Source organism: Heterocephalus glaber, unplaced genomic scaffold (assembly GCF_053883595.1).
Source record: "Heterocephalus glaber isolate CG9 unplaced genomic scaffold, H.glaber_assembly_v1.0 deba00001788, whole genome shotgun sequence".
Lineage (NCBI taxonomy): Eukaryota > Metazoa > Chordata > Mammalia > Rodentia > Bathyergidae > Heterocephalus > Heterocephalus glaber.
In genome coordinates this window covers 470438-495943 of record NW_028258471.1, presented here as the reverse complement: position 1 = coordinate 495943, position 25506 = coordinate 470438, and the positions used below count along the sequence as shown (strand labels likewise).

At 37.0% G+C, this 25506-nt stretch overlaps 1 protein-coding gene across 1 annotated transcript in view; it reads left to right on the top strand.

The window, feature by feature from the left end:
- The window catches only part of Ankrd31 (ankyrin repeat domain 31), a 257731-nt gene that overhangs the window by 54449 nt on the left and 177776 nt on the right, over nucleotides 1–25506 (top strand). The window contains exon 11 of the mRNA XM_021252381.2: nucleotides 4341–4483. Within this exon, the coding sequence (XP_021108040.1) occupies nucleotides 4341–4483 (143 nt within the window). The remainder of the gene's footprint in view (nucleotides 1–4340; nucleotides 4484–25506) is intronic.

Below are 25506 nucleotides of genomic sequence, written 5' to 3'. Positions count from 1 at the left end.
CTAGTACCTGTGTTAACAAGACTGTGTTTTACACTATAATTAAGGTCTTATCAGGATGTTATTTTAAATCTACATGTGGCTACCACCACCGTCCTACAATGCTCACTTTGAATACTTATTTGTAACCAGAGCATTTGCTCCTTTGATTTTAAGAACTTTGTATTTCTTTCTGTTAGCACTCTTTGTCTGCTCATTGAGTCCAGGAGTTGTTCTATATGCAGCCAGCTTTGATTATGGATTTCCTAGTCATCTCAAAGTACTTCTTTTCATTAGCTTCTGTTTTTCTGTGCTAGTTTTATATCCTCCGTAGCCATTCCTTGCTTGTCTTTAGCCAATTTTCTCAGTGTTTTAGGTACTTCTGTGACCTTCATGAATTCTCTATTCTTATTTCCCAGGCTTTTTGAACTTTCTTAGTCTTTACTTTTTCTTCTCATTTTGGATCTTACCTATTTTTTCTTATTTCTAGCTACTTCCTCCTTCACAGTTACAGAAGGCAGTCTTCCACAGAAACATCTGCAAACCATTTTCATCAGAATTACCTACAGAGTTTGTATAAAATGCAACCATTGTTTCACCTCCACATACACCTGTATATGTGTGAACATATATGAACATACAGTCAATCAAAATCTATAGATTAAAATGTGGAAATCTGTATTTTAACAAGTTTACCTAGTTGATTTTTATGCTCTTGAAACTTAAACTACTGATAAGAGGTATAAAACTTTCATGTAACATATCAGCTCGATATAGTGAGCTTTTTTGTATTGTTTCCTATGTGCCAGATGCTTTATCAACAACAAGATTAAGAATTTCTACTGAAAAGGGTTAAACATATTTTTACTATACACCTCCCTTCCAGAAAAGCTAAATACCTTGTAAGAAATGGACAAAATATAGTAATAACAAACTCACTACCTTTTCATAGGTACCATTTGTATTTTATAGATACTTACTTACTTTTTATAATATCTTTGCTTTTTTTGACATAGATCTGTGTTGCCTAGGCTGATCTCAGACTTCTGGGCTTAAGCTCCCTGGTTCACTCTCCTGAGCAGCTGAGACTATAGTTGTGTCCCACAGCACCCAATTAATATTTTTCCTTCTGATTAAAGGTTTTTTGAGTAATTCTTTACTTATCCAAAAACAGAGGTGACAACCAGGAAATTGGCTAGAACAAAACTCTAAATACTCAAAATGGATCTCATAAAGCCTCTTTACTAAACCCCCCTCAGACTAGTATGCTGAGCTTTGTTTTATACAGAATTCTGTTTTTTACACTTATAACATGTTAGGACTGAAAGAACAAGAATTGACACAGTACATGACATTGATAAGTTTAAGCCAATACCAAAGCAAGAACCAGGTAACAAAAAATGGGGAGTAAAATTTTTGTGGACCATGTGTTATAAAAGATAGTGTAGTTCATACTTTTGTGAGTATTGACAGTTGCTTGCATTATGACATATATCAATATTGGTTTTCTTTGGATTTTTTTTGGTACCGGGAATCGAACTCCAGACCTTGTGCTTGCAAAGCAGGTGGCGGAACCAGTGAGCTAAATCCCCGGCCCCTATGTATCAATATTGTAATCCTGCATCTTTAAAAAATTTAAAAATTTTATTTCTTACTTTGACAGATCACATTATATGTACTTATTTTGTAGAATGCAATGTTTAAAAAAACATTGGTGGTTATAACTGAAAAAAAGAATGCAGTGTTTTAAAATATACATACATTGTGGAATGAGTAATTGTAGCTAATTAATATATGTCATACCTCACATACTTATCATTTTTTGTGGTGAGAACTCTTTATACTCTCTTTATTCAAGAGTACATTATTACCTATAGTCACCATGTAGACCCCTTGAACTTAGACTGTCATACTGAAATTTTGTATTCTTTGACCGACATCACCACATCCCTCTCTACTAAACACCTCAGCCCCTGGTAATCATCATTCTATCCTCTACTTCTGTGTTATAAACCTTTTTTGATTCACATAAGTGAGATCATGTGGTACTTGTCTTTCTGTGCCTGGCTTATTTAACTTAACATAATGTCCTCTGGATTCATCCATGTTTTCTCAAATGACAGGACTTCATTCTTTTTATTGTGGATGAATTATATTCTATTATTAGAAATATAATACATATATATGTATGTATATTCTTGCACATTTTCTGTATCCGTTCATTGATGGCCACTTTGGTTGATTCTATATGTTGGCTGTTATGAATATGCTACAGTAAACATGGGAGTGTAGCTATCTCTTTGATGTGCTGATTTTGTTTCCTTTGGACATATACCCAGTGGTTGGATAGCTGGATCATATATTAGTTGTGCTTTTCATTTTTTTGAGGAACTTCCATTTGTTCTCCATAATGGTTATACTAATTTACATCCCTACCAGTAATATATAATAGTTCTCCTTTCTCCACATCCTTGAGAGAATTTGTTATTTTTGTCCTTTTTGATTGTCCATTATGACTGGAGTGAGATTATATCACGTGGTAATTTTTGACTTGTATTTCCCAGATGATTAATGATGGCTGAACATTTTTCACCTGCCTCTTAGCCATTTGTCTGCCTTCTTTTGATACATGTTCATTCAGAGCATGAGTATGTGTGTGTGTGTGTGCACGTGCACATGTGGGTGCATGTGCATTTGCTGAGGATCAAACCTAGGGCCTTGCAAGCACTCCAGTACTGAGCTATATCCCAAACCCATCATTTGCCAATTTTTCTTTTGTCAAATTTTGTGATAAAATGATTCTTTTCATCATTGTGAAATGTCTCTCTTTATTGCTAGTAAGTACATTTTTGTCTTGAAGTCTGCAATGATATAAATACAGATATCCTAGCCATCTTGTGTTTATAGCTTGTTAACTCTTTTCATCCTCTTATTTTCCACCTGTCTTTATATTTAAAACGTTTCTTCTCATTAACAGTTTTGCTTTTTTTATTCATTCTGCCACTCTTCCTTTTAATTGAAAATTAGTCAATTTACATTTAATATAAAAGGTTGGATTTAAGACTGCCATTTTACTAATTGTATCATATATGTTTATTTTGTCTTTGCCTTTTCCCTCTGGTTTTTGTAAGGATTATATATATACCTCTAATATTTCAGCCTTCTTAGAATTAATATTATAATAACTTCATTATAAAATGAAGAACATTGATTCCATCTTATCCTTTATGCCATTAACTATTATATGTATGGGACCTCTATATGGTATAAATACCAAAGCATAATGTTACAATTTCTTTCGTGAATAGCCATATGCATTTAAAGGAACTGTATAGGGAAAATAAACCTCTACTAACTATATATTTATCATTTTGGTGGTTTTCATTTCTTCTTTAAGACTTTATAAACAATCTTGTAGCAGAAACTCCTTCAGTATTGTTTTATGGTAGTGATTTTCATCTAGATTGATTTTGCCCTCCAGGGAACATTTGGATATATATATTGCATTGAGGCCAGGGATGCTGCTGAACATTCTATGATGCTCAGAACAGCAAATGTCATGCAGTCTAACATGTCAGTGCTAAGATCAAGAAACCTAGAAGAAGGTTGTGAAAAGACCAACTGAAATATACTTTTTTAGGTTCTCATATCTATCATATTATTTATTAGAATTTAACAATTATCTGTACCTTATATCATCTGTGGGTAACAAAGCAAAGGATATTTTATATAAGGACGAAAGATTTTCTTGGAGCAATTTATGGTTTTTAGTTGAACTATATAAATATATTTACAAATAAGGAGAAATAAAAATAATATACATTTGAACTGACTCATAATGTAGTCTTTCTACCTCAGTTACTTTAATGGAAGTACAATGAAGTAGAAATAAAGCCTTTCCCTTTTTCTCTGCAGAAAAGTAGCCTGCAGCCAGTATACTTTATTAGCTAAAAATTGACCTATACAGCTTTTTATATGGCAGTCAGGAGCACTTTAAATATTTGACTTGTTTTCATAGTTTTTATAATGGAGATTAGGGTTAAGAATTTGATTTGTTAGGGTGGGGATTTAGCTCAGCACCACAGTACCTGCCTGGCAAGTGCAAGGTCCTAAGTTCGATCCCCAGTCCCCCCCAAAAAAAAAAAAAAGAATTTGATTTGTCCCTCAGATTTATTGAATCTACCAAATTATACAGAGTGCATTCATGGTAATATTATATATGATATGTAAATATACTTTTTATATTTTTATATAATCAAAATATTTTTAAAGAAACCTTCTAGAATTAAAGTTTTTTAAAGGGTAAGTACAAAACAGTGTTAAGATGCCAAATATAAACAAATATGATTTACTTTTTTGTATAGGTTGGACAGCACTTCATGAAGCTAGTGTTGGAGGATTTTATCGGACAGCAAATGAACTATTAAAAGGGGGAGCAGATGTAAATATCAAAGGAATGTACCAGATCACTCCCTTACATGATGCTGTTGTAAATGGACATCATAAGGTATTATAATGCTTTTGTTTGCAGGAAAAATCCTATATTCTGTAAATATTGGATAATACTAGGACTACACAATAGAAAAATATATAGGAGTTTCAGTTTCAGTTCATTCTGGTAATGAATACTCAGAATTTAAAACAAAATTTACAGGGTGATAGCTTTGTCATGCTGCGCCTAATATGGTAGATGCTTTTATATTTTCTTTGTTAACTTGCTTTTTTTTGAGGTGGGGTCTTGCTATGTTACCCAGGTTGGTCTTGAACTCCTAGGCTCAAGAAATACCCCTGCTTCACCCTCCCAAGTAGCTGGGGCACATGTACATACCACAGTGCCTGGCTTGTACATGCTATTCTATGTATTATTTTTATTAACTCTACAGAGTATCTTTGTTTAAATATATTTTTCAACTTGTCCTTTAATACTCTTCATATGGTGCTTTATAGGCTTTCGAAGAATATTTCCCCCTTATGTAGAGTGTTACACAATGATGTCTGGTCGAATAGGTTTATAGCCTCCTGGAGTTTAGTGTCATTTTCAAAATCAGCATTAGTCATCATGAAGTACATATCAGCATAGCTGTATGCCTGGTTAAAATACGACTATTCCATATAACTATAAAATAAATTATATCATGAAATAAGATGATGAATTCCAGTATACATGATTTATCTCAGAAACCATATATGCTCTGAGCTTCCTGCATATTTTTTCTTGTCCAGGCACTACATTGCAAAACTGAGGCACTTGCTAAAGACTCCCCTCCTCTTCCATCTCTTTTCCTCTGCTGTGCTCTGCTCCCCTTCTCTCCCCTCTTGGGGTACTGGGGATCCATGTACTTGCTAGGCAGGCATTCCCCCAGTTTCTAAAGAAATCTTATTGTTTATTTCATATATTAGAAATTGCTTGTCTGTTCAAACTAGGGTGGAAAAGGAGGTTAATCAGCTGAGCTCAGGAGTTCTGTTCAGAAGAAATACATAACATTGGTACAGGTGAGGAAGACTTCTGGGAGCCTTGGGCATGGACAGGGCATATTTCTTTGTAATATGGAAAGTACTTTAGGAGAGTTTTGACAGTTCTGCTTATTTTGATAATGTATTGTTTTGTGGTAGGCAGAGATACATTTTATAGAGGGCTGCAGGAAGAGATTCCTCCTGGGACCCAATTTAATGGCCAGAAGAGTGCAGAATCAGACGAGTGATGTGAGACAGACTCTCTGTCCTTTTCCCTCTTTTAAGATCTAACCTCCATCAAAGAAACCACGTGTCAAAGCACTTCTTTCCTGTCCTTGTTGTCATCTGCTCCCTCACTTGCCAGGGCTGCCCTATTTTAGTCAAGTCTTTTTTCCTTTTAGGTAATGTAACCCTGAGCACTTTACTTTTTCTTCTTTTCTTTCTCTTTTCTTCTTTGTTCTCCTTGGTAACTCTACTCAGTTTTTCCCTTACAGGCTAACACTGCTATCTACTCTCTGTCTACTATTTATTCATATATGTCCTTCTCTGGTTCCCTCAGTAAAGTAAAATGGATCGAAGACACAAGCCTCCTGTACCAGAGTCCAGCTTGTGTGTCTCCCTCTCCCTTGCCAACCCCCAGTCTCCCTATGCCTCATGTACTCCTGGCACCAAGGCATATCTTGACTAATGATGGGAGAAAAGAAAATCATTAGACTGGATGACTAGGCAACAGTAAGGAGAATTAAAAGCTGAAACCCAGTGGATGTGGCGGGGGTGGATCACAGTATTTTTTAGCTTCTCTTTCTGCTTAGCTGAGAAGAACCACCAAGTAACTTCACCTGGTCCAGGAGAGATGGATAAAACCCCATTCTGAAACTGTCTTAGCAAACAGCCTTCAGAGTCAAAGGGGGACAGGATGTGATTTGGGAGGATGGAGTAGGAATGGTGATAATGTCACGGGAAATATGAAACATTATATCTCTCAACCTGTTAACTCTATGATACGCCGAGTTTTTGTTTTTCAGAAATTGGAGAATGAGTCCTAGGAACAACAGAGGTTAAAAACAGGAAGATATTTATTGATAGAAAAGCTCTTGAGGGGCAGGAGGGGTCCCGAGTGGTTAGCCTAAGGACCCCACTTCACGGAGAAGTTTTATAGGGTGAAACCCATGTGAGTACAACGTGGGCCACAGCCATGAACATCCAAGAAGGTTATAAATATAGTCACTTAGGTAGTGGTGGTCCAGTTGGGAAGCGAGTCATGTAGCCAACGTGAATGGAAAGAACAAGGATTTTTCTAGGAGGTGGTGGGTCCAGAGGTCTCTGGTCACCCCCAGGGTGGTCAATGCCTGTCTATACTTCACTAAGCCCAGTTCTTTGAAGAAGTATGTGGGTCTGGTCATCTTGTCTCTGTCTGGAGGCCTGGTTTTCAGCCAATGTGCAACTGTGGTGTGTTTCACCTTTGTCCTGGCCTATGGAGGACTTAGCCCTATCTGACTGCCTGTAGTATTTTTACCTAGCTCATCTATCTATAATAGAAGCATCAAATGAAGAGCTCAACCTATCTTGGGAGTCTCTTAGTTGAGGCTAAGATGGTCAGAAAAATGGTCTGGATCCTGGGTATTGATCTGATGCCTTAGCTATTAGGACTATGGATACTGACAGGGAAGCCCTGAGAGTCTGATCCTGGCCTAGCGAGTATGAGCTTCCTTGAATGTTCCAGCTACTTGACAGGACCTCTGAGATATGAACTTTTTTTTTTGGTATCAGGGATCGAACTCAGGACATTGTGCTTGTGAGGCAGGCAGCGGAACCACTGAGCTAAATCCCTGGCCCTCTGATATATTATTGTATAAGAATTCACTATGCTTGTGGAGAAAGAAATACTAAAAGCTAAATAACTGTATTTTCTAAAAAGTGGGAAAGTATCCAGCCTCTGCACAAAATTATTTGATTCCATTTATTTGAAATATGGCTGTTACGGCTTGAATCTAGATGCCCCCCTGAAGCCTCATGTGCTCATTGGTGAGGCTTTTTGGAGGTGCCTGTGATATAGGGGGAATAGATGTAACTCCCAAATCTGCTAGATATCCAAAACATGAGAGAAATATGAATTTCTCTAAAATTGAAAAATGAATTCTAGGAACAACGGAGGTTAAGTGTAGGAAAAATTTATTGAAGGATAGCTTCTCTCTAAGAGAGAGGGGGGACCTGAAAGTGGCTTGCCTGCACATCCCAGTTTTCAAGGCATTTTATAAAGCCATGAGATGAGGTGGGTACAAAGTGGAACAAAACTATAAGACGCAGAGGGAAATTTCAAGGTGGGTATGAGGTAGAACAAAACCATGATCACCCAAGAACAGTACCAGTACAGTGACCCAGGTAATATTTTTTTTCTTAAATTCTTTTATTGGTACATTTTAGGTATACAATACACTTACATTTATCATTGTGTGCTTGTACCTGCACATGATGTATCTTGGTTCTTATTTTTTCCACATTACCCGTGCGCCCTTTGCTACCTCCACCCTTCACTATTTACATAGACTTTGTTTCCGTTTTTTTCTTTCTCACAATTTTTCCTTTCCCTTCTTTCCTTTCGCCTTCCTTGCCCACGTCCCCTACCCCTTTGGACCTTTTCTTGCTATTTCAAATTATCAATTATTCGTTTTAATTATTTTAATCCTTATTTACACTTTCAGTTTCTCATACCAGAGAAACTATTCGGTATTTACACATGTGTGTCCTATTTATTTCACTTAAGAGTATGGCCTCAATATAGATCTATTTAACTATAAATGTCTCTAGTTTCTTGTTCTTTATGGCTGAGTAGTACTCCATTTTATAAAAAAAAAACCCCACATCTTCTTTATCCAGTTTCCAGTTGATGGGCACTTGGGCTGTTTCCAAGTTTTAGCTATTATAAACTGTGCCGCTATAAACATGGGTGCACATATATCACTGTGGTATGATTCCTTTAATTCTTTTGGGAAGATACCCAGCTGGGAAATATCTGGGTCAAATGGGACCTCTAGCCCTAGTTTTTTGAGGTATCTCCATACTGATTTCCACAGTGGTTGCAACAGTCGACACTCCCACCAGCTGTGGAGCAGTGTTCCTCTTTCCCCACATACCCACCAGCATTTGTTATTGGTTGATTTCATAATAGCAGGCATTCTTTCTGGAGTGAGGTGGAATCCCAGAATTGTTTTCATTTGCATCTCTCGAATGACCAGTGATGTTGAACATTTTTTCATATATTTATTCGGTGCTTCTACTTCTTTGTCTGAGAAATGTCTGTTCATTTCAGATGCCCATTTTTGAACTGGGTCTTTGAATTTGGGGGATCTGATTTTTTCCAGTTCTTTGTATATTCTAGATAGTAGTCCTTTGTCTGAGGTACAGCTGCTAAAAGTTTTTTCCCAGATTGTATGTTGTCTCTTAGCTGTGTTTGTAGTTTCTCTTGCAATGCAGAAGCTTTTTAATAAGATGAGATCCCAGTTGTTGAATCTTATTGTGCTAGTTCCCGTGTTACTGAGGATTTCTTCATAGTCTTTTCCTATGCCAATGTCTTCAAGAGTTCTACCGAGCCGGGGATTTAGCTCAGTGGCTCCGCTGCCTGCCTTGAAAGCGCAAGGACCTGAGTTCGATCAGTGGTACCAAAAAAAAAAAAAAAAAAAAAGAGTAAAGTCTTAGGCCAGGGATTTAGCTCAGTGTTTCTGCCACCAGCCTCACAAACATAAGGTCCTGAGTTCGATCCCCAGTATCAAAAAAAAAAAACAGTTCTACCTATCTTCCAGTAAGTTTAGTGTTTCTGTTTTAATATGTAGATCTTTAATCCACTGCAATCTTAGTTTAGTGCATGGTGATAGATATGGGTCTAGTTTTAATCTTTGGCAGGTTGAAATCCAGTTTTTCCAACACCATTTATTAAATAGGCTATCTTTCCTCCAATGAGGGTGGTTGGCTCCTTTGTCAAAGATGAGGTGGCTGGGTATGTCTGGAGTTGTTTCTGCATCTTCTAATCTATTTGACTGATCCTCAGGTCTGTTTTTTTGCCAGCACAATGCTGTTTTTATCACAGTAGCTTTGTAGTATATTTTCAAGTTGGGGATTGTGATGCCCTCAGCCATGTATGTCTCTGTTGCCTAGAATTGCTTTAGCTGTTCTAGGTCTCTTCTGGTTCCAGATGAATTTTTGGATTGTTTTCTCTAGTTCTGTGAAATATACTGTTGGGATTTCAATCGGGATTGTATTGAATCTATATAGCAGTTTTGGAAGTATGGCCATTTTCACTATATTGGTTCTTCCTACCCAGAAACAAGGAATGGCTTTCCATTTTCTTATGTCCTCTTCAAACTTTGTTCAGAGTGCTGTAGTTTTCAGTGTAGAGGTCTTTTGCTTCCTTCATTAGATTGATTCCTAGATATTTCATTTTTTTGGATGCTATTGTAAAAGGAATTGTTTCCCTAATTTCTCTCTCAGTTTGAGTCTATTTGTGTATAAGAAGGCTATTGTTTTTTGAGTGTTGACCTTGTATCCAGCTACTCTACTGAATCTGTCAGCTAAGTCTAGAAGTCTTCTATGTAAAGTATCATCTTGTTAGCAAATAATGACAGTTTAATTTCTTCCTTTTCTATCTTTATTCCTTTTATTTCTTTCACTTTTCTAATTGCTCTGGCTAATGTTTCCAGAACTGTATTGAACAGGAGTGCTGATAGTGGGCATCCTTGTCTTATTCCTGATTTTAGTGTGTAAGTTCAGTTTTTGACCATTTAGTATGATGTTGGCTGTTGGTTTTTTATAGATAGCCTTAATCAGGTTGAGATAAAGACCTTCTATTCCAATTTTATGTAGGATTTTTATCATGAATTGGTGTTGGATTTTGTCAAATGCTTTTTCTGCATCTATTGAGATGATCATATGGTTTTTGTCCTTGACTCTGTTAATTTAGTGTATTACATTTATCGATTTACGAATGTTGAACCATCCTTGCATCCCTGGGATAAATCTGACTTGGTCAGGGTGTATGATCTTGATGATCCTTTGTATTCTGTTTGTCAGTATCTTGCTGAGGATTTTTGCATCTGTGTTCATTACGGAGATTGGCTTGTAGTTCTCTTTTTGGGTTGGGTCTTTCTTTGGTTTTGGAAGCAAAGTAACACTTGTTTCTAGGAATGAATTTCGAACTGTTGCTTTCCTTCAGTTTCCTTGATGAGTTTAAAGAGTAATGAAGATAGTTCTTCTTTAAATGTCTTGTAGAATTCAGCAGTGAAGCCATCAGGACCTGGGCTTTTCTTTGCTTGTAAATTTTTTCTTACATTTTCAATTTCACTCATTGTAATTGGGGTGTTTAGAGTTTCTATATCTTCTTCATTTAACTTTGGCAATTCATATGTATCTAGGAATCTGTCCATTTCTTCTGTGTTTTCCACTTTATTAGAATACAGGTTCTTGAAGTAGGTATTGATGATCCTCTGGATTTCTGCTGAATATATTGTGACTTCACCTTTTTCATTCCTAATTGAATGGATTTGAGCCTTTTTTTCCTTTTTTTTTTTGATAAGATTGGCTAAGGGTTTATTGATTTTATTTATTCTTTCGAAAAACCAACTCTTTGATTCATTGATATTTTGTATCATTCTCTTCGTCTCCACTGCATTGATTTCTTCACTGATGTTTATAATTTCCTCTCTTGTATGAGTTTTGGGTTTGTTATGCTCTTCTTTTTCTAGGAGCCTGAAGTTCTGCATTAGGTTATTTATTTCAGTTCTCTCTGTTTTCCTAATATGGGCATTCACTGTTGTGAATTTCCCACATAGAACTACTTTCATTGTGCCCCATAGATTCCTATATGTTGTACTGGCATTATCATTTACTTGTAGAAACTGTCTAATTTCTTCTTTAATTTCCTCTGTGACCCATTGGGTGTTCAGGAGGGTGTTCTCAATTTCCATTTGTTTGTGTGGGTTTTGGAGTTTCTTATGTTATTGATCTCCAATTTTATTGCATTATGGTCTGATAATATACAGGGGGTAACTTCATTTCTTTTACTTTTACCTAGAGATGTCCTATGAGCTAGCATGTGGTCTGTTTTGAAGAGTGACCTGTGTGCAGCTGAAAAGAATGTGTATTCTCATTTTGTGGGGTGGAACACTCTATAAACATCTGTTAAGTCCATTTGTTCAATAGATTGGTTTAGTTCTAGAATTTTGTATGATAGTAGGGTATTGAGGTCCCCCACTACAATTGTATTAGTACTTATTTGGTTTTTCATGTCCATTAATATTTGTTTTGTATAGTTGAGGGCATTCGTATTTGGTGCATATATATTTATGACTGTCATCTCTTCCTCTTGGATTGTTCCCTTCACAAGGATGTAGTGACCATCTTTGTCTCTCTTAATTAGTTTTCCTTTGAAATCTACTCAGTCTGCAAATAAGATTGCTACTCCTGCTTTTTTCTGGGTTCCTGTCGCATGGAGAACTGTTTTCCATCCTTTTACTTTCAGTCTGTGAGTTTCTTTTTGAGTTAGGTGTGTTTCTTGTATATAGCATATTGTTGGATTTTGCTTCTTAATCGTTTCTGCCAGTCTATTCCTTTTGATTGGTGAATTGAGGCCAGTAACATTGATGGTTATAATTGATAGATATAGACTCATCCTTGTCATGATGTTTTCCTTTTGTTGGCTCTTTTATTTCTTATTTTCCCCCCTTTCCCTTTAGTTTCTTATCTTGCCTCATGGCTTCCCTCTTTTGGGCCTCATGGAGTTGTGACCTTCATTGTCTTTTTCTAGGATATTGTTTAGAATTGTTTGGAGTGCTGATTTGGTGTTCATGAAATTTCTCCTGTGTTCTTTGTCGTGGAAGTATCTAATTTTCCCATCGATTTTGAAAGATGGTTCTATGGGATACACCAGTATGGGTTGGAAGTTATTTTCTTTTAGGGCTTGAAATATTTCACTCCAGGCTCTCCTTGACTTGATGGTTCATGTTGAGAAGTCTACTGTGATTCTGATGGGCTTTCCTTTGTAGGTGATTAGTTTCTTTTCTCTAACTGCTTGTAGGATTTTGTTCTTCTGTTGTGTTTCTGGAATCTTGACTATTATATGTCTAGGCATAGTTTTTTTTTTTATTGTGGCTACTTGGAGCTCTATATGCCTCACTTATCTGTATGTCCAATTCTCTACCTCTGTCTGGGAAGTTTTCCACTATTACTTCTGTGAACAGTTTTTTTTTATGTCAGTTGTACTTTCTCCTGTTTTTTTGTGGACTCTTATCAGTTTTATGTTATTCTTTGCATCATCTAGCAGGTGCTGGATTGTTTTCTTGTGCTCCCTTACTATTTTTAAGAAATCTCTGTTTTCATGGTCGTTAACTGCAATCCTGTTTTCTATATCTGATTTTCTGTATTCACATCCCCTTAATCTGCTGTGCATACTTTCAGTGGAGTTTTTAATCTCCTGAATATCTGTTGGAATCTGTTTCATGGATTCCATTTCTTTCTTATGCTGGGCAATCATGGTTTCCATTTCTTTCTCATGCTGGGCATTCATGGCTTCCAGCATGTTTCTGAGTTCATCTATTTTTTGATCTGTTTCTATTCTAGAGCCTCTAAATCATGTCTTTCATTCTGCTCACCATTTCTGTAGTTATCTGGGAGATTATTTCTCCTTTGAATTTTTCTAGAGCCTCATTCATCTGTTTTGTTACTTTCTGTGCTATCAGTTCAGGGTGTCGAGGTGGTTGACTATCAGACTTTTCCACCTCGTTTCCCCCAGCATTTGCCTTTTGTGGGGTGGAAATCTGAGTTTGTGCCTTGCTTAAATGTCTTGTCAGTTTTGTTTTTGGTATTGTCCTTGGTTTAATTCCTAGGTTGATACTCTGAAGTTGCTTATTGTAAGTGTCTTTGTTGCTTGTATTTAAAATCCTTATGGAATGATTGCTTCTCAGAAGTGTCTTCCAGATATATCTGGTCTTTAGGTTTTGAGTCTCTAAAGACTCTAAAGCTATCTCATTTTCATTATACCAGGAAGGGCAAGTGATTAGCTCAATCACAACACCTTAGCCCATGTGATAGAATCAGCAACACCATAGCATCAAGTACATCTTAGAAAATGACAATTTGTGGTAGTTATTAATCTATCACCTTTCACTGTGTGAATTAAATCAAAATCGAGGACCAACCCAACATATGTTCATAGTGAACAAACTCTTCAATATAGCAACTTTACCCTTTGGGATGGGGAGTTAGAAGGAGTTGGGGAAGGAGGGATAGGTGGGTAGAAGGCTAGGGGAAATTTAGCATTGAGGCCTGAGGATACAGGTGAGAGAAAGAAAAATAAAGAGGAAATATGAATTAGGGCCAGAGCAGGAACACAAAGGGAGATGAATAACAATGTGTGTCAGAAAGGGAATGAGTGAGAGAGAGAGATAGAAAAAAGAAAAGAAAGAGAAAAATAAAAATTGGATGAGTACAAAAAAATTAGAAATAAGAGCAAAAAAATACTAATAATAATTGTGAAAATAACAAAAGATAAAAATGAAGGGCCTCCTGCAGGGTATGTCTCTACTGTCACAATAGACTATGTGGGCAGCAGTGTGCAGATATAAGTCAGTGAGTCTCAGCAAGCCAGTCACAGACCCGTGAGATTCAGGCAGATTTCTGGTTGCAAGTCCCAAGTTGAGTTCCCTGTCCTTCTGCAGGGTTGAACGCTGCAAGGCTCTAGTGCATGTTCCAGCTGCCCTCCCCCTGAAGATAGTCCAGGTTCTGGTGGGAGGTGATGTTCCCTCCAACTTACCCACTACGGTGGTCTGGTGTGCCTTTATTGCAGAGATTCTCTTCACTTTTCCAGTGGGCTTCAGTTTTCATCAAGTAGCCTATGAGAGGGCCTCTATCTGTTGTTCACGTCTGCAGCTCAGGACAATGGCCTTTATGTCCCCCTGTGGCTCTGTGGTGTGGAACCAGGTAGGGGCACAGCCAGGCCAGAGGGGGGAGGGGTGCGGGGGGTTGCAAGCGCCCCTGCTTGCCCATGTGCATGCCAAGAGTCCTCACTATCTGGCTAGTAGCAGGTGGGCATGGGTGTGGTGAGCCAGATGGAGTGGAGCTCCAGAAGGCCAGTGGCCTCTCAGCCTGCGAACCTAGCTGCTTCTCACCCAGACAATATTGATTAAATGGGGGTCAAATGGGAAAACAAGTCATACAAGGAATTTCCCCATTTAGATTATCAATCACTGCTATTCATCTATAGGGGAAGTATCTCTTTATAATGGTAACCTTTTTTTATAATGCTAACCAGTGAATGTGCCTCAGTTGATCTCTATAGTGGCTCCTTGATTGTTCTCCAAGTTGGACAGACCTCTGTGTTGCCTATGTGAGGGTGGCCCTGTCTAACTGCCTACAAGATATTTAATTAACTTACCTATCTACAATACCTGGAGCTAAGATGTGTGGGTATGGATTGAGGTTGTGTTAATATAGATTAAAGGTATGTGATAACCAAATCAGCACACTGATTGTTCAGCATCGTTCTGGGTGTGGATAATGGAAGGCCCACCTTGAATGTGGGTGGCACCAGCAAATTGGCTTGTGTCCTAGCTGGAATGTAAAGGGAAAAATGGAAGGCAGGCTTTCTTCCTTCTGTCTGCCCTACTATGAACTATTTCTCCACTGCACTGCCTGTCTGCCATGCCACCCTGCCTTGGAGCCAGCCGACTATGGATTGAAACCTCTATAAACTGTGAGCTGAAATAGACCTTTCTTTGTTTAACTTTGGGTGTTGGGTAGTTTCTCAGCAACATGAAAAGTAACTGAGACAATGTATGAGAGATCTACAGAGACAGATTAGGGATGGGAGGTAGAAGGTAGAGAATGAAGGGTGACAGCTAGTAGTTAAAGGATTTCTTTAAGGGAAGAATGAAAATATTCCAAAATTAGGTTGAGGTGGTAGTTGTACCACCCTCTTAATATACTATAAAACATTGAATTATATTCTTTAAATAGATGGATTGTGTGGGCTATGAATTATATTTTAATAAAACTTAAAAATAAGTACAATTTTTAAAAAGTAGAAATTTTGGGAAACTACAGATGATCAGCTCAATGTGATTCCTTAAAATAATCTGCAACAAATTATTGTAGTAAGTGTGTGGTTGGGAGATACAGGGAAGAATGTAGTGATCTTTGAGAAGCTATATGCATCACTAAGAACAAGTCATGCCAGATTTAACCTTTGTTCCTTTTATTAGGCTTATGTCGTTACTGGGTGAAAGAAATGGCATTGATATAAGCTATCGGGCTTTTAACAGAGCTTTTATTCAATGAAGTATCCTGTGGTGTGTGTGTATAAGATGTTCAATTGGAGGTTTGTTGGCAGTGTTCTTGGGGATTCACGTATATTGAAAACATATCCCTTACAATGATGATTACTTATTCTGTGTACGTCTGGAGTAAGCCCTTGGACAGAGACTGATTAAAATCCTCTCAATGCTGTAAAATGTGGAAAAATACCTCTTTAGGTTGAAAAACAGACCATTTTGTTGTTGGAGGGTTTTTTTGTTTGTTTTTGTTTGTTTTGTTTTGGTTTTTTTGCGGTGCCTGGGATTGAACTCAGGACGATGAGCCTGCCAGGCAAGCAGGGTGCCCCTGAACTACATCCCCAGCCCATGTTGTTGGAGGATTTTTAAGAAATCTCAGATATCATACCATTTACCCATAAATACTCAAGCTTGCATCTCTAAGAGATAAAGGTTTTTCATACCCACAGGATCATCTAACCTAATAAAAATTAAGTTTCTTAATACCATATGCAAAATTCCCAGTGTTTTATAGCAAGGGTTTGTTTGAATTATGATCTGATGTTCATGCATTACATGTGTTCATTATGTCTCTTAAGGATATTTTAATCTAAAACATTCCTTCCTATGTTTTATATAGGATTGTTTTCACGTCTACTATTTGTTGAGGAAACTGCTACTGACATAAAATAACAACTCTGCCTTAAAAGAAACAGGAAAGTGCTCGCTTCGGCAGCACATATACTAAAAAAGAAACAGGAAAATAGTTTATTCTGAACCAAACCTTATTGGGCTCGAAACACAGATTCAAGTTACCCTGAATTATAAGTTCTCCTAAATGACATGCATTATCTGGGAAGCACTTACACTTACATGAGCTTTTATAATTACACAACAAAAGAAAGTACTGTAGATGGTATTAACAAGTAGCCCACCTACCAACAGGTGAGGAAATCTCACTCAGGTGTTTTCCTTTTTATACAATCTTAGCTTTAGGGTTAGTGGAGTCCAGAGGTTTGTCAGCCTATGTACTAAGAGGCTGTTTGTTTTTAGGGTATTAGGAATTGAACTCAGGGCCTCAGGCCCACCCCTCCTTTTATTGAGACAGAGTCTCACTAAGTTGCTAAATTTTCCAGCCTAGGCTGAACTTGTAACTCACCCACTTCAGCCTCTCAGAATGCTGGGATTACAGGTTTTGCCAACATGCCTGGCTTCCAAAAGTTCTATCTAGTAATCATAAGGATGATGGGTCAGTTAAGAAGTTGGTAATAAATGGCTAATAAAAGGGACTAATAGTAGCCCAAGATAATTTTGGCTCTTTATGTGCAGCATTCCATCTGCTAGTCAGCTAAGGTCAGTTTACAGGATCTAGAATGTAGATGTGGCTTCTTCAGAAATCTTCAGTTTACACTGCATTATTTGTCCTATGGAACTTCCCAATTCTGGATTTGGCCAGTTTTATCATTGTGGTATTGATTAGTTTTTTTTGCCCCGTATTTTCTGTAAATGGTCATATTTTAATGGAAAATTTACTTGGAAACCACAGGCTCTGTGCTAGGTATGATCATTGCTATTGGCTATCATTGCTTTTAAGCATTTTCAGCAGAATACCTATTTTTAGAAAGAAAAAGAAGTCATGAGTCATATAATATTTAAATAGTATAGATTTATACTTCGTTTTTTATACTTTTATCATTTTTTCTTATGTTAGGCAGTTTTCTTAATACATTAGTTCTTTATCATATAATATACTTAAAATACTACTACCAACAGTGCAGATAGTATCAACAGTGAAACTACTGATGACTTTTTTTTGGTAATTCTTTTTATTCTTAGGGTATATCCTGTTAGGAATGAATAGTCAAAATACTATCCTGTCTGGTATTTAAAGAATTTTATTTTCTGTCCTGCTGGTTTCTTAAACAGCACATCATCTGATTCTAAAGTAAGGAAAGTACTTGATTCAATAGTGTGAATAAAAGTGAATAATCCACAGGCAAGCTGTAAAATACGTCTGCAAATTCTTTAACATTCCTTCCTCAAAAACTGAAGCATGATTTCCCCTGCTTGGGAGTGTGAGCAGAAGTTTTAGTGACTTGCTTCTTATAAATAAGATATGGCAGAAGAAGTGACAATATGTGATTGCTAAGACTAGGTTATAAGTTATTCTATCTTCCTTTTCGTTCTCTTTCTTGTTTCACTAACCTCTAAGGAAAGCCAGATGTCATACTGTGCAGACACTCAAGCATCTCTCCATTGATCATGGTTCCTGCCTACAGCCATGTTAGGGAGCCATCTTCAAAGCTATCCATGGCCCTCGTCAAGCTTTTAGTTGATTGTGGCCCCAGCCAGCATCTTGACTACAATTTCATGTGAAACCTTCAGAGAACCACCCATCTATGCCATTTTCAAATTCCTGACTTATAGAAACTGTGAGATTACAAATATTTGTTATTGTTTTAAGCCACTAAGTTGTAGACTAAGTTGTTAAGTAGTGGTAGTTAAATAATACATAACCTAAATGTGGGTTTAAAGTATGGGTGAAAAACTCAATGAAAGTCTTTTATTTACTGCTTTGATGAGAAAAGCACTTTTTAAAGTTAGAGGGTTTACATAAGATAGCTTCAGAATCCCTAGTATTGAGTGGGGGGTCCAGCTCAGGGGTAGAGCATTTGCTTAGAATGCATAAGGCCCCGAGTTCATTACCCAGAGGGAATTGATATAGTTGCCTATTTGGCAGTGCAGACTATTGGCTATAACAGAGACTGCAGAGTATGCATTCAGACCCTTGAGATCACTGACTTGAAGTTCCAAAGGAGTAAGGCTCTAGCTTCTGCCTTTTCCCCTTTTCGAATTCTTTTCTTATTCTCCTTTATTCTGAGCCATTCTCATACTGCATGATTTATTACGTGATTTATTATTTGACACAAAACAAGAGTTAAACACCATAGTCTTTTTGGCCGATTGCCTATAAAAATTTTTCTGAAAAAAAGCACATTCCGTATTTTCTTTGCTAAACAAAATGTGAAGATCCTGGTATAAATTCTGTATGTTCTTGTGTGTGACTTGTGTATAAATTATAGATCTAATTGTACCCACTATTGCTTTCTGCTTTCCTGCCTGGCATTAATATCCCATTATAAAGTAGTTTGAAAAGCAGAAATTGGAGCCAGGGATATAGCTCGGTGGCACTGCCCCTTTCTGGCAAGCCCGAGGTCCTGAGTTCAATTCCTGGTACCGAAAAAAAAAAAAAAGCAGAGATTGTTGCTAAATCTTTAGAACATTTGACTAATGTCTCTGTGTGTGGTATGGCATTTTTCTCTTCTACACATTATACCTTTTCCAATTAGACTGTATCCTCTGTTGTAACTCAAATGTTATACTTTCAGGGTTTTAAGTTTTTGTACCACTTTCACAGTATGGACCATTTGATTATAAAGTCTTGAGGTGATGACAGACATAGAGTTGGATAGATAAATATTGGCAGAGCATGGGGTTGCCTAAATTTTCTAGAGCCAGACTTTAGAAAGTCAGATTGGTTTGCAAGAAGAGTGTTTATGTTTTTCATTGTAATCACTGTTATAAATGCTATTACTGCCATCATTTTGTTACCTGTAGCACATGTGCATCTGATGATACCATTATTTGAAATAAGATAATTATTTTCTTTGTTTAGACTAAACAGAGAAACTTCTCTTTTTACTTTGGGTTGATACTGTCAACCCTTATATCTCTTCATAAATCAAAACATAAAGGCTAGTTTTTCTTTAAGACAAATATGAGGTATAGATCACATCTATCTAGCCACTCCAGCCTAACTTCCACTTTACAGGAAAAACAACAAAAAAGTTAAATGTTCACAGAAAGAACTGATCAGCATTCAGAATGTAGAACATTCTATAGGAAAAATTGGCCTGGAGTCTACAAAAAGTGAATACCTTAAAAGAAAAAAAAGTGGGAAAACAATATGTGAGCTATGATTGGATCTGAATTTCCTCATAATAGCAGCTATAAAATGTTTGTGGACAATTCGGGAATATGAATATGGGCTAGATATTGGATGATACAGTATTGTGTAAGTACAGTTAATCTAAGATGTGATGATGTTATGGTTAGTAAAAATATATTCTTAGGAGGTGCACACATATATTTCGGATGAAGTATCATTGGATTCATACTCTTTTCAAATAGTTAAGCATTTTTGTTTATACATGTATAGTCAGACATATTCCTGTATGTATATAGAAGAAAAACAAATGTTAATTGACTCTAGGTGAAAGTAAATAGGTGTTTATTATATTCTTTCAGCTTTTTATATTTTGAAAAGTTTGCTTTGTTTTGTAGTACTGGGGATTGAACCAAGGGCACTCTCCCACTAAGCTACATCCCTATCCCTTTTTAAATTTTGAGACAGGATCTTTCTAAGTTGCTCAGATAAACTTGAAATGTCTAGTCCTCTTAGCTCAATCTCCTAAGTAGCTAGGATTACAGGGATGCACCACTGTGTCTGACATGTATTGGAAAGTTTTAAAGTAAAAATTTGGAAAAAAAATTAGATATGAAGAAAAAACTATTGGGATTCATTTAAAGATGTATTTATATAAATCATGTACCATAAAATTCATTCATGTGAAGTATACAATTCAATTATTTTTATGTATTCATATAATTATGTAACCATCAACATAATATACTAGACATTTTTATTATTCCTAAAGAAAAATCATACCCATTAGCTGGCAGTCCCCATTGGCTTTCAACTCTTTCAGTCCTGAGATACCATTAATCTACTTTTGGTCTCATAATTAGACCAAGGTTGAGAGTTTGAGGGAGGAAGACTACACAGGTAAAATGGCATTCTCATCATATCATACATATCAAGGGTACATGCTGTCAACATGACTTTAAAATTTGCACATAATGGATATTTAATGAATGCTTACATAAGAAAAATATCTTGACTTGCAATAGCAGGTCAAGGAGCATTGCATTTGGTTTTAGTAAACATTAGGGACATGGGTTTTACATTCAAATTCCCTCAAAGCAATGAGCTAAGTTTTTAGTTTTATATAACTATAGACCAGTAAACTTATTTAGTAGCCAATTACTAGCCTAGTGTTAGAAATATGAGGACTTTAAAAATCCTAATTGTTTTAAAGAAATACCTTCTAATTTCTTCTACCTTATTTCCCATGAGACATTTTAACTAAGACTTCTGATGTTCACATTTTAGTATTCTCATTATTTAAAATGTAATCAAGCACAGAAATATATAACCATAATCTGCTTGAAATTTTTGGTTGATCATTTTATGTGGTTTTTGACGATTAAGGTAAGTTCTTTTAGAAAACCAAGAACACGTATGTATAGAATAGGCTGTGCCCTGCTCTTGATAAGGGAAAAATAATTTCTAGCCTATTAGATGTCTGATGTGCTGAGCCCATGGTCTCACAACATTGAGGAATGAGCAAAAGGAGAAAGGTGAGTTTTATTGGAAATGAGGAGAAGAATAGCTCCTGGATTTCCAGGAAGTGTTTCAAGTGGGTGGCCACCATGGCTTTTTGTTAGGGGAATTTATGTAGCAAAGGCACAACATGGGTACAACCTGGGTTAGACTACAATTAACCTATAGGATTACAAGTATAGTCCCTTAGCTAATATTGATCCAGTAGGGAAACAAATCACTTAGCAAGGATATGGGGAAAGAATAAAGGCATTCTTGGAAAGGGATAGCTGGGTCCAGATGTTCTGGTCACCCACCTATGCATCTGATGCTTACCTGACCCCACTGGACCAAGTGGTGCTAGTTACAGTATAATCTCAAATTGCTACTTATCTTTAGTGTTACTTCCAGGAGTAGACAGCTTGCCACATGTGCCATGCCATGTCACACCATGCCATGTCACGCCACGCCAGGCCATTCCATTGTTCTGAAAAAACAGCTCCCAACAATCCTAAACCTGGCACTAAGAACTAAAAAAAAAAGGGTAAAGTTTAGTATAATAAAAGGTAGTTTATTTTGAAGAAAAGATGGAAAAGAAAGAGGAGAGACAGCTGCCATAAGGTGATGGGGGGCTTCAGAGCTGAAAGCCCACGAGCTCTTTTCCCTGGTTCCTTTTATTGAGCACTGGTGTCTTTCCCATCCCCCAGGTGAGCATCTGATCTGTTCTGTTGACTGTCTTTGGTCCTCTAGGCATGTCTGCCTACATTCTTTCTGGCCATTTGGTTTCTTCTTGTCCCTGTGTAATGAATAAGTGAACGGAGAGGGTCTATTAGGAAGGCATATTATTTAATGATTAAGTAAAGGGGACATGTGTACATGTGTATATCTGGTGTACTATTATACTGGTGTTAAAGTGATAATTGTGTGTGTGTGTGTGTGTGTGTGTGTGTGCGCGCTTTACATATTAACAGACCTTAGGTGGCCGTCTCTTATCACCCTTGCATTTTGTCAGGGAGTTGTGGGGAGCTGGCTTTCCTGGTCTTTCATTTTTGGCTTTTTCATTGTTATATATATATATACAGGAAAACTGTATTGAGAGAGATAGCTCCTGAGAGACAGGAGGGGTTTTTTTGCTTAAATTCTTTTCTTGGTACATTTTAGGTATACAATACGTTTACATTTATCATTGGGTATTTGTACCTGTACATGATGTATCTTGGTTCATATTTTTCCCCATTCCCTGTGCTCCCTTCAGTCTAATTTTAATCTTTGGCAAGTTCAAACACAATTTTTCTTTTTGTATATCCTTTTATTGGTGCATTTCAGGTGTACAATATAATGAAATTCATCATTGGAGATATGCACCTTTACATACTATCTTGGTTCTTATTTTTTCCCCCTTCCCCTGCCCTCCCTTCAACCCCTCCATCCCTCCCTGTTTACAAAGACTTTGTTTCCTTGTTTTCATTTCCTCATATTAATTCCATTCCCTTCTTTCCTTTGCCCTACCCCTGCCACTTCCCCTTCCCCTTTGCCCCTTTTCTTCCTATTCACATTATCTAGTATACCTTTTAGTCCTTATTTACACTTTCAGTTTCTCACACTAGAGAAACTATTTGGTATTTACACATCTGTGTCCTGTTTATTTCACTTAACATTGCCGCAATGTGCATTCATTTAGCTATAAATGTCTCTAATTTCTCGTTTTTGATGGCTGAGTAGTACACCATTTTATAAAACAACCACATTTTCTTTATCCAGTCTCCAGTTGATGGGCATTTGGGCTGTTTCCAAGTTTTAGCTTTTACAAACTCTCCTGCTATGAACATGGGTGCACATATGTCACGGTGGTATGATTCTTTTTAATTCTTTGGGCAAGATACCCAGCAGGGGAATAGCGGGTCAAATGGGACTTCTAGTCCTAGTTCTTTGAGGTATCTCCATACTGATTTCCACAGTGGTGGCACCAGTCTACACTCCCACCAGCAGTGGAGCAGTGTTTTTCTTTCCCCATAGCCCCACCAGCATTTGTTATTGGTTGATTTCATGATAGCAGCCATTCTTTCTGGAGTGAGGTGGAATCTCAGTGTTGTTTTCATTTGCATCTCTCGAATGACCAGTGATGTTGAACATTTTTTCATATGTTTATTTGCCATGTCTACTTCTTTGTCTGAGAAATGTCTGTTCATTTCAGATGCCCGTTTTTGGATTGGGTCTTTAAATTTGGGAGGTCTGATTTTTTTAAGTTCTTTCTAGATTTGAGATAGTAGACATTTGTCTGATGGACTGCTGGTGAAAATTTTTTTCCACATTGTGGGTTCACACTGCTGGTGGTTTCTCCTGCTGTACAGAAGCTTTTTAGTAAAAAGAGATCCCACTTGTTGATTGTTTGTGCTAGTTCACGGGCAACTGAGGTTTTGTTCATAAAGTCTTTTCCTACCCCAGTGTCTTCAAGAGTTCTAACTAACCTCTGTTCCAGCCAGTTCAGCGTTTCTGTTTTTATATTTAGATCTTTAATCCATTTTGATTTTAGTTTAGTGCATGGTGAGAGATAATAGGTCTAGTTTTAGTCTTTGGCAAGTTGAAACCCAATTTCTCCAGCACCATTTATTAAAGAGGCTATCTTTCCTCCAGTGAAGGTGTTTGGCTCCTTTGTCAAAGATGAGGTGGCTGAGTGAGTCTGGAATTGTTTCTGCATCTTCTGATCTATTTCACTGGTCCTCAGGTCTGTTTCTTTGCCAGTACCATGCTGTTTTTATCACAGTAGCTTTATAGTATAGTTTCAAGTTGGGGGTTGTAATACCCCTGCCATGTCTCTATTACCTAGAATTACTTTTGCTATTCTGGGTCTCTTCTTGTTCCAAATGGATTTTTGTATTGTTTACTCAAGGTCTGTTAAGTATGCTGCTGGGATTTCAATTGGGATTGCATTGAATCTATATAGCAGTTTTGGAAGTATAGCCATTTTCACTATGTTGATCCTTCCTACCCAGGAGCAAGAGATGTCTTTCCATTTTCTGATATCCCCTTCAATCTCTCTTTTCAAAGTGCTATAGTTTTCTGAGAAGAGGTCTTTGATTTCTTTCGTTATGTTGATTCCTAGGTATTCCAGTTTTGTGGATGCTATTTTGAAAGGAATTGTTTGCCCTATTTCTGTCTCAGTGAGTTTGTTATTTGTGTAGAGGAAAGCTATTGATTTTTGTGTGTTGACCTTGTATCCAGCTACTTTACTGAATTTGGTTATTAAGGCTAGAAGACTTCTGGTGGAGTTCTTGGGGCCTTCTATGTAGAGTATCATGTCATCTGCAAATAATGACAATTTGACTTCTTCATTTCCTATCTTTATTCCTTTTATTTCTTTCTCTTGTCTATTTGCCATGAGAAACGTCTCCAAAACTATATTGAACAAGAGTGGTGATAGTGGACATCCTTGTCTTGTTCCTCATTTTAGTGTTAAGGATTTCAGTTTTTGACCATTTAGTACGTTGTTGGCTGTTGGTTTTTCATAGATGGCTTTTATCAGATTGAGGTAGAGACCGTCTATTCTAATTTTTTGTAGGGTTTTTATCATAAATGCATGTTGGATTTTGTCAAATGCTTTTTCTGCATCTGTTGAGCTGATCATATGGTTTTTGTCCCTGGTTCTATTGATATAGTGTATTACATTGATTGATTTGCGTATGTTGATCCATCCCTGCATTCCTGGGATGAATCCCACTTGGTCACCGTTTATGATCTTCTTGATGATCTTCTGCATTCTGTCTGCCAGTATCTTAGTAAGGATTTTTGCATCTAGATTCATTAGTGAGAATGGCCTATAGTTTTCTTTTTTGGTTGGGTCTTTCTCTGCTTTGGGGATCAAGGTGATGCTTGCTTCCAGGAATGAATTTGGGAATTTTGCTTCCCTTTCAGTTTCACTGAAGAGTTTAACCAGTAATGGCAGTAGTTCTTCTCTAAATGTCTTGTAGAATTCAGCAGTGAATACATCAGGAACCAGGCTTTTCTTCGTTGGTAAGCTTATAATTATGTTTTCTGTTTTCTTGATATTTAGTTGTTTAGAAATTTTAGGTCTTCTTGATTCAACTTTGGTAATTCATGTATATCCAGAAATCTGTCTATTTCTTCTATCCTTTCCATCTTATTGGCGTATAGCTTCTCAAAGTAGGTATTGGTGATCCTCTGGATTTCTGCTGGGTCTGTTGCAATTTCACTGTTTTCATTCCTAATTGCATGGATTTAGGCCTTTTCTTTGGTTTTTTTGAGAAGGTTGGCTAAGGGTTTGTCAATTTTGTTTACTGTTTCAAACAACCAACTCTTTGCTTCATTTATTTTTTCATA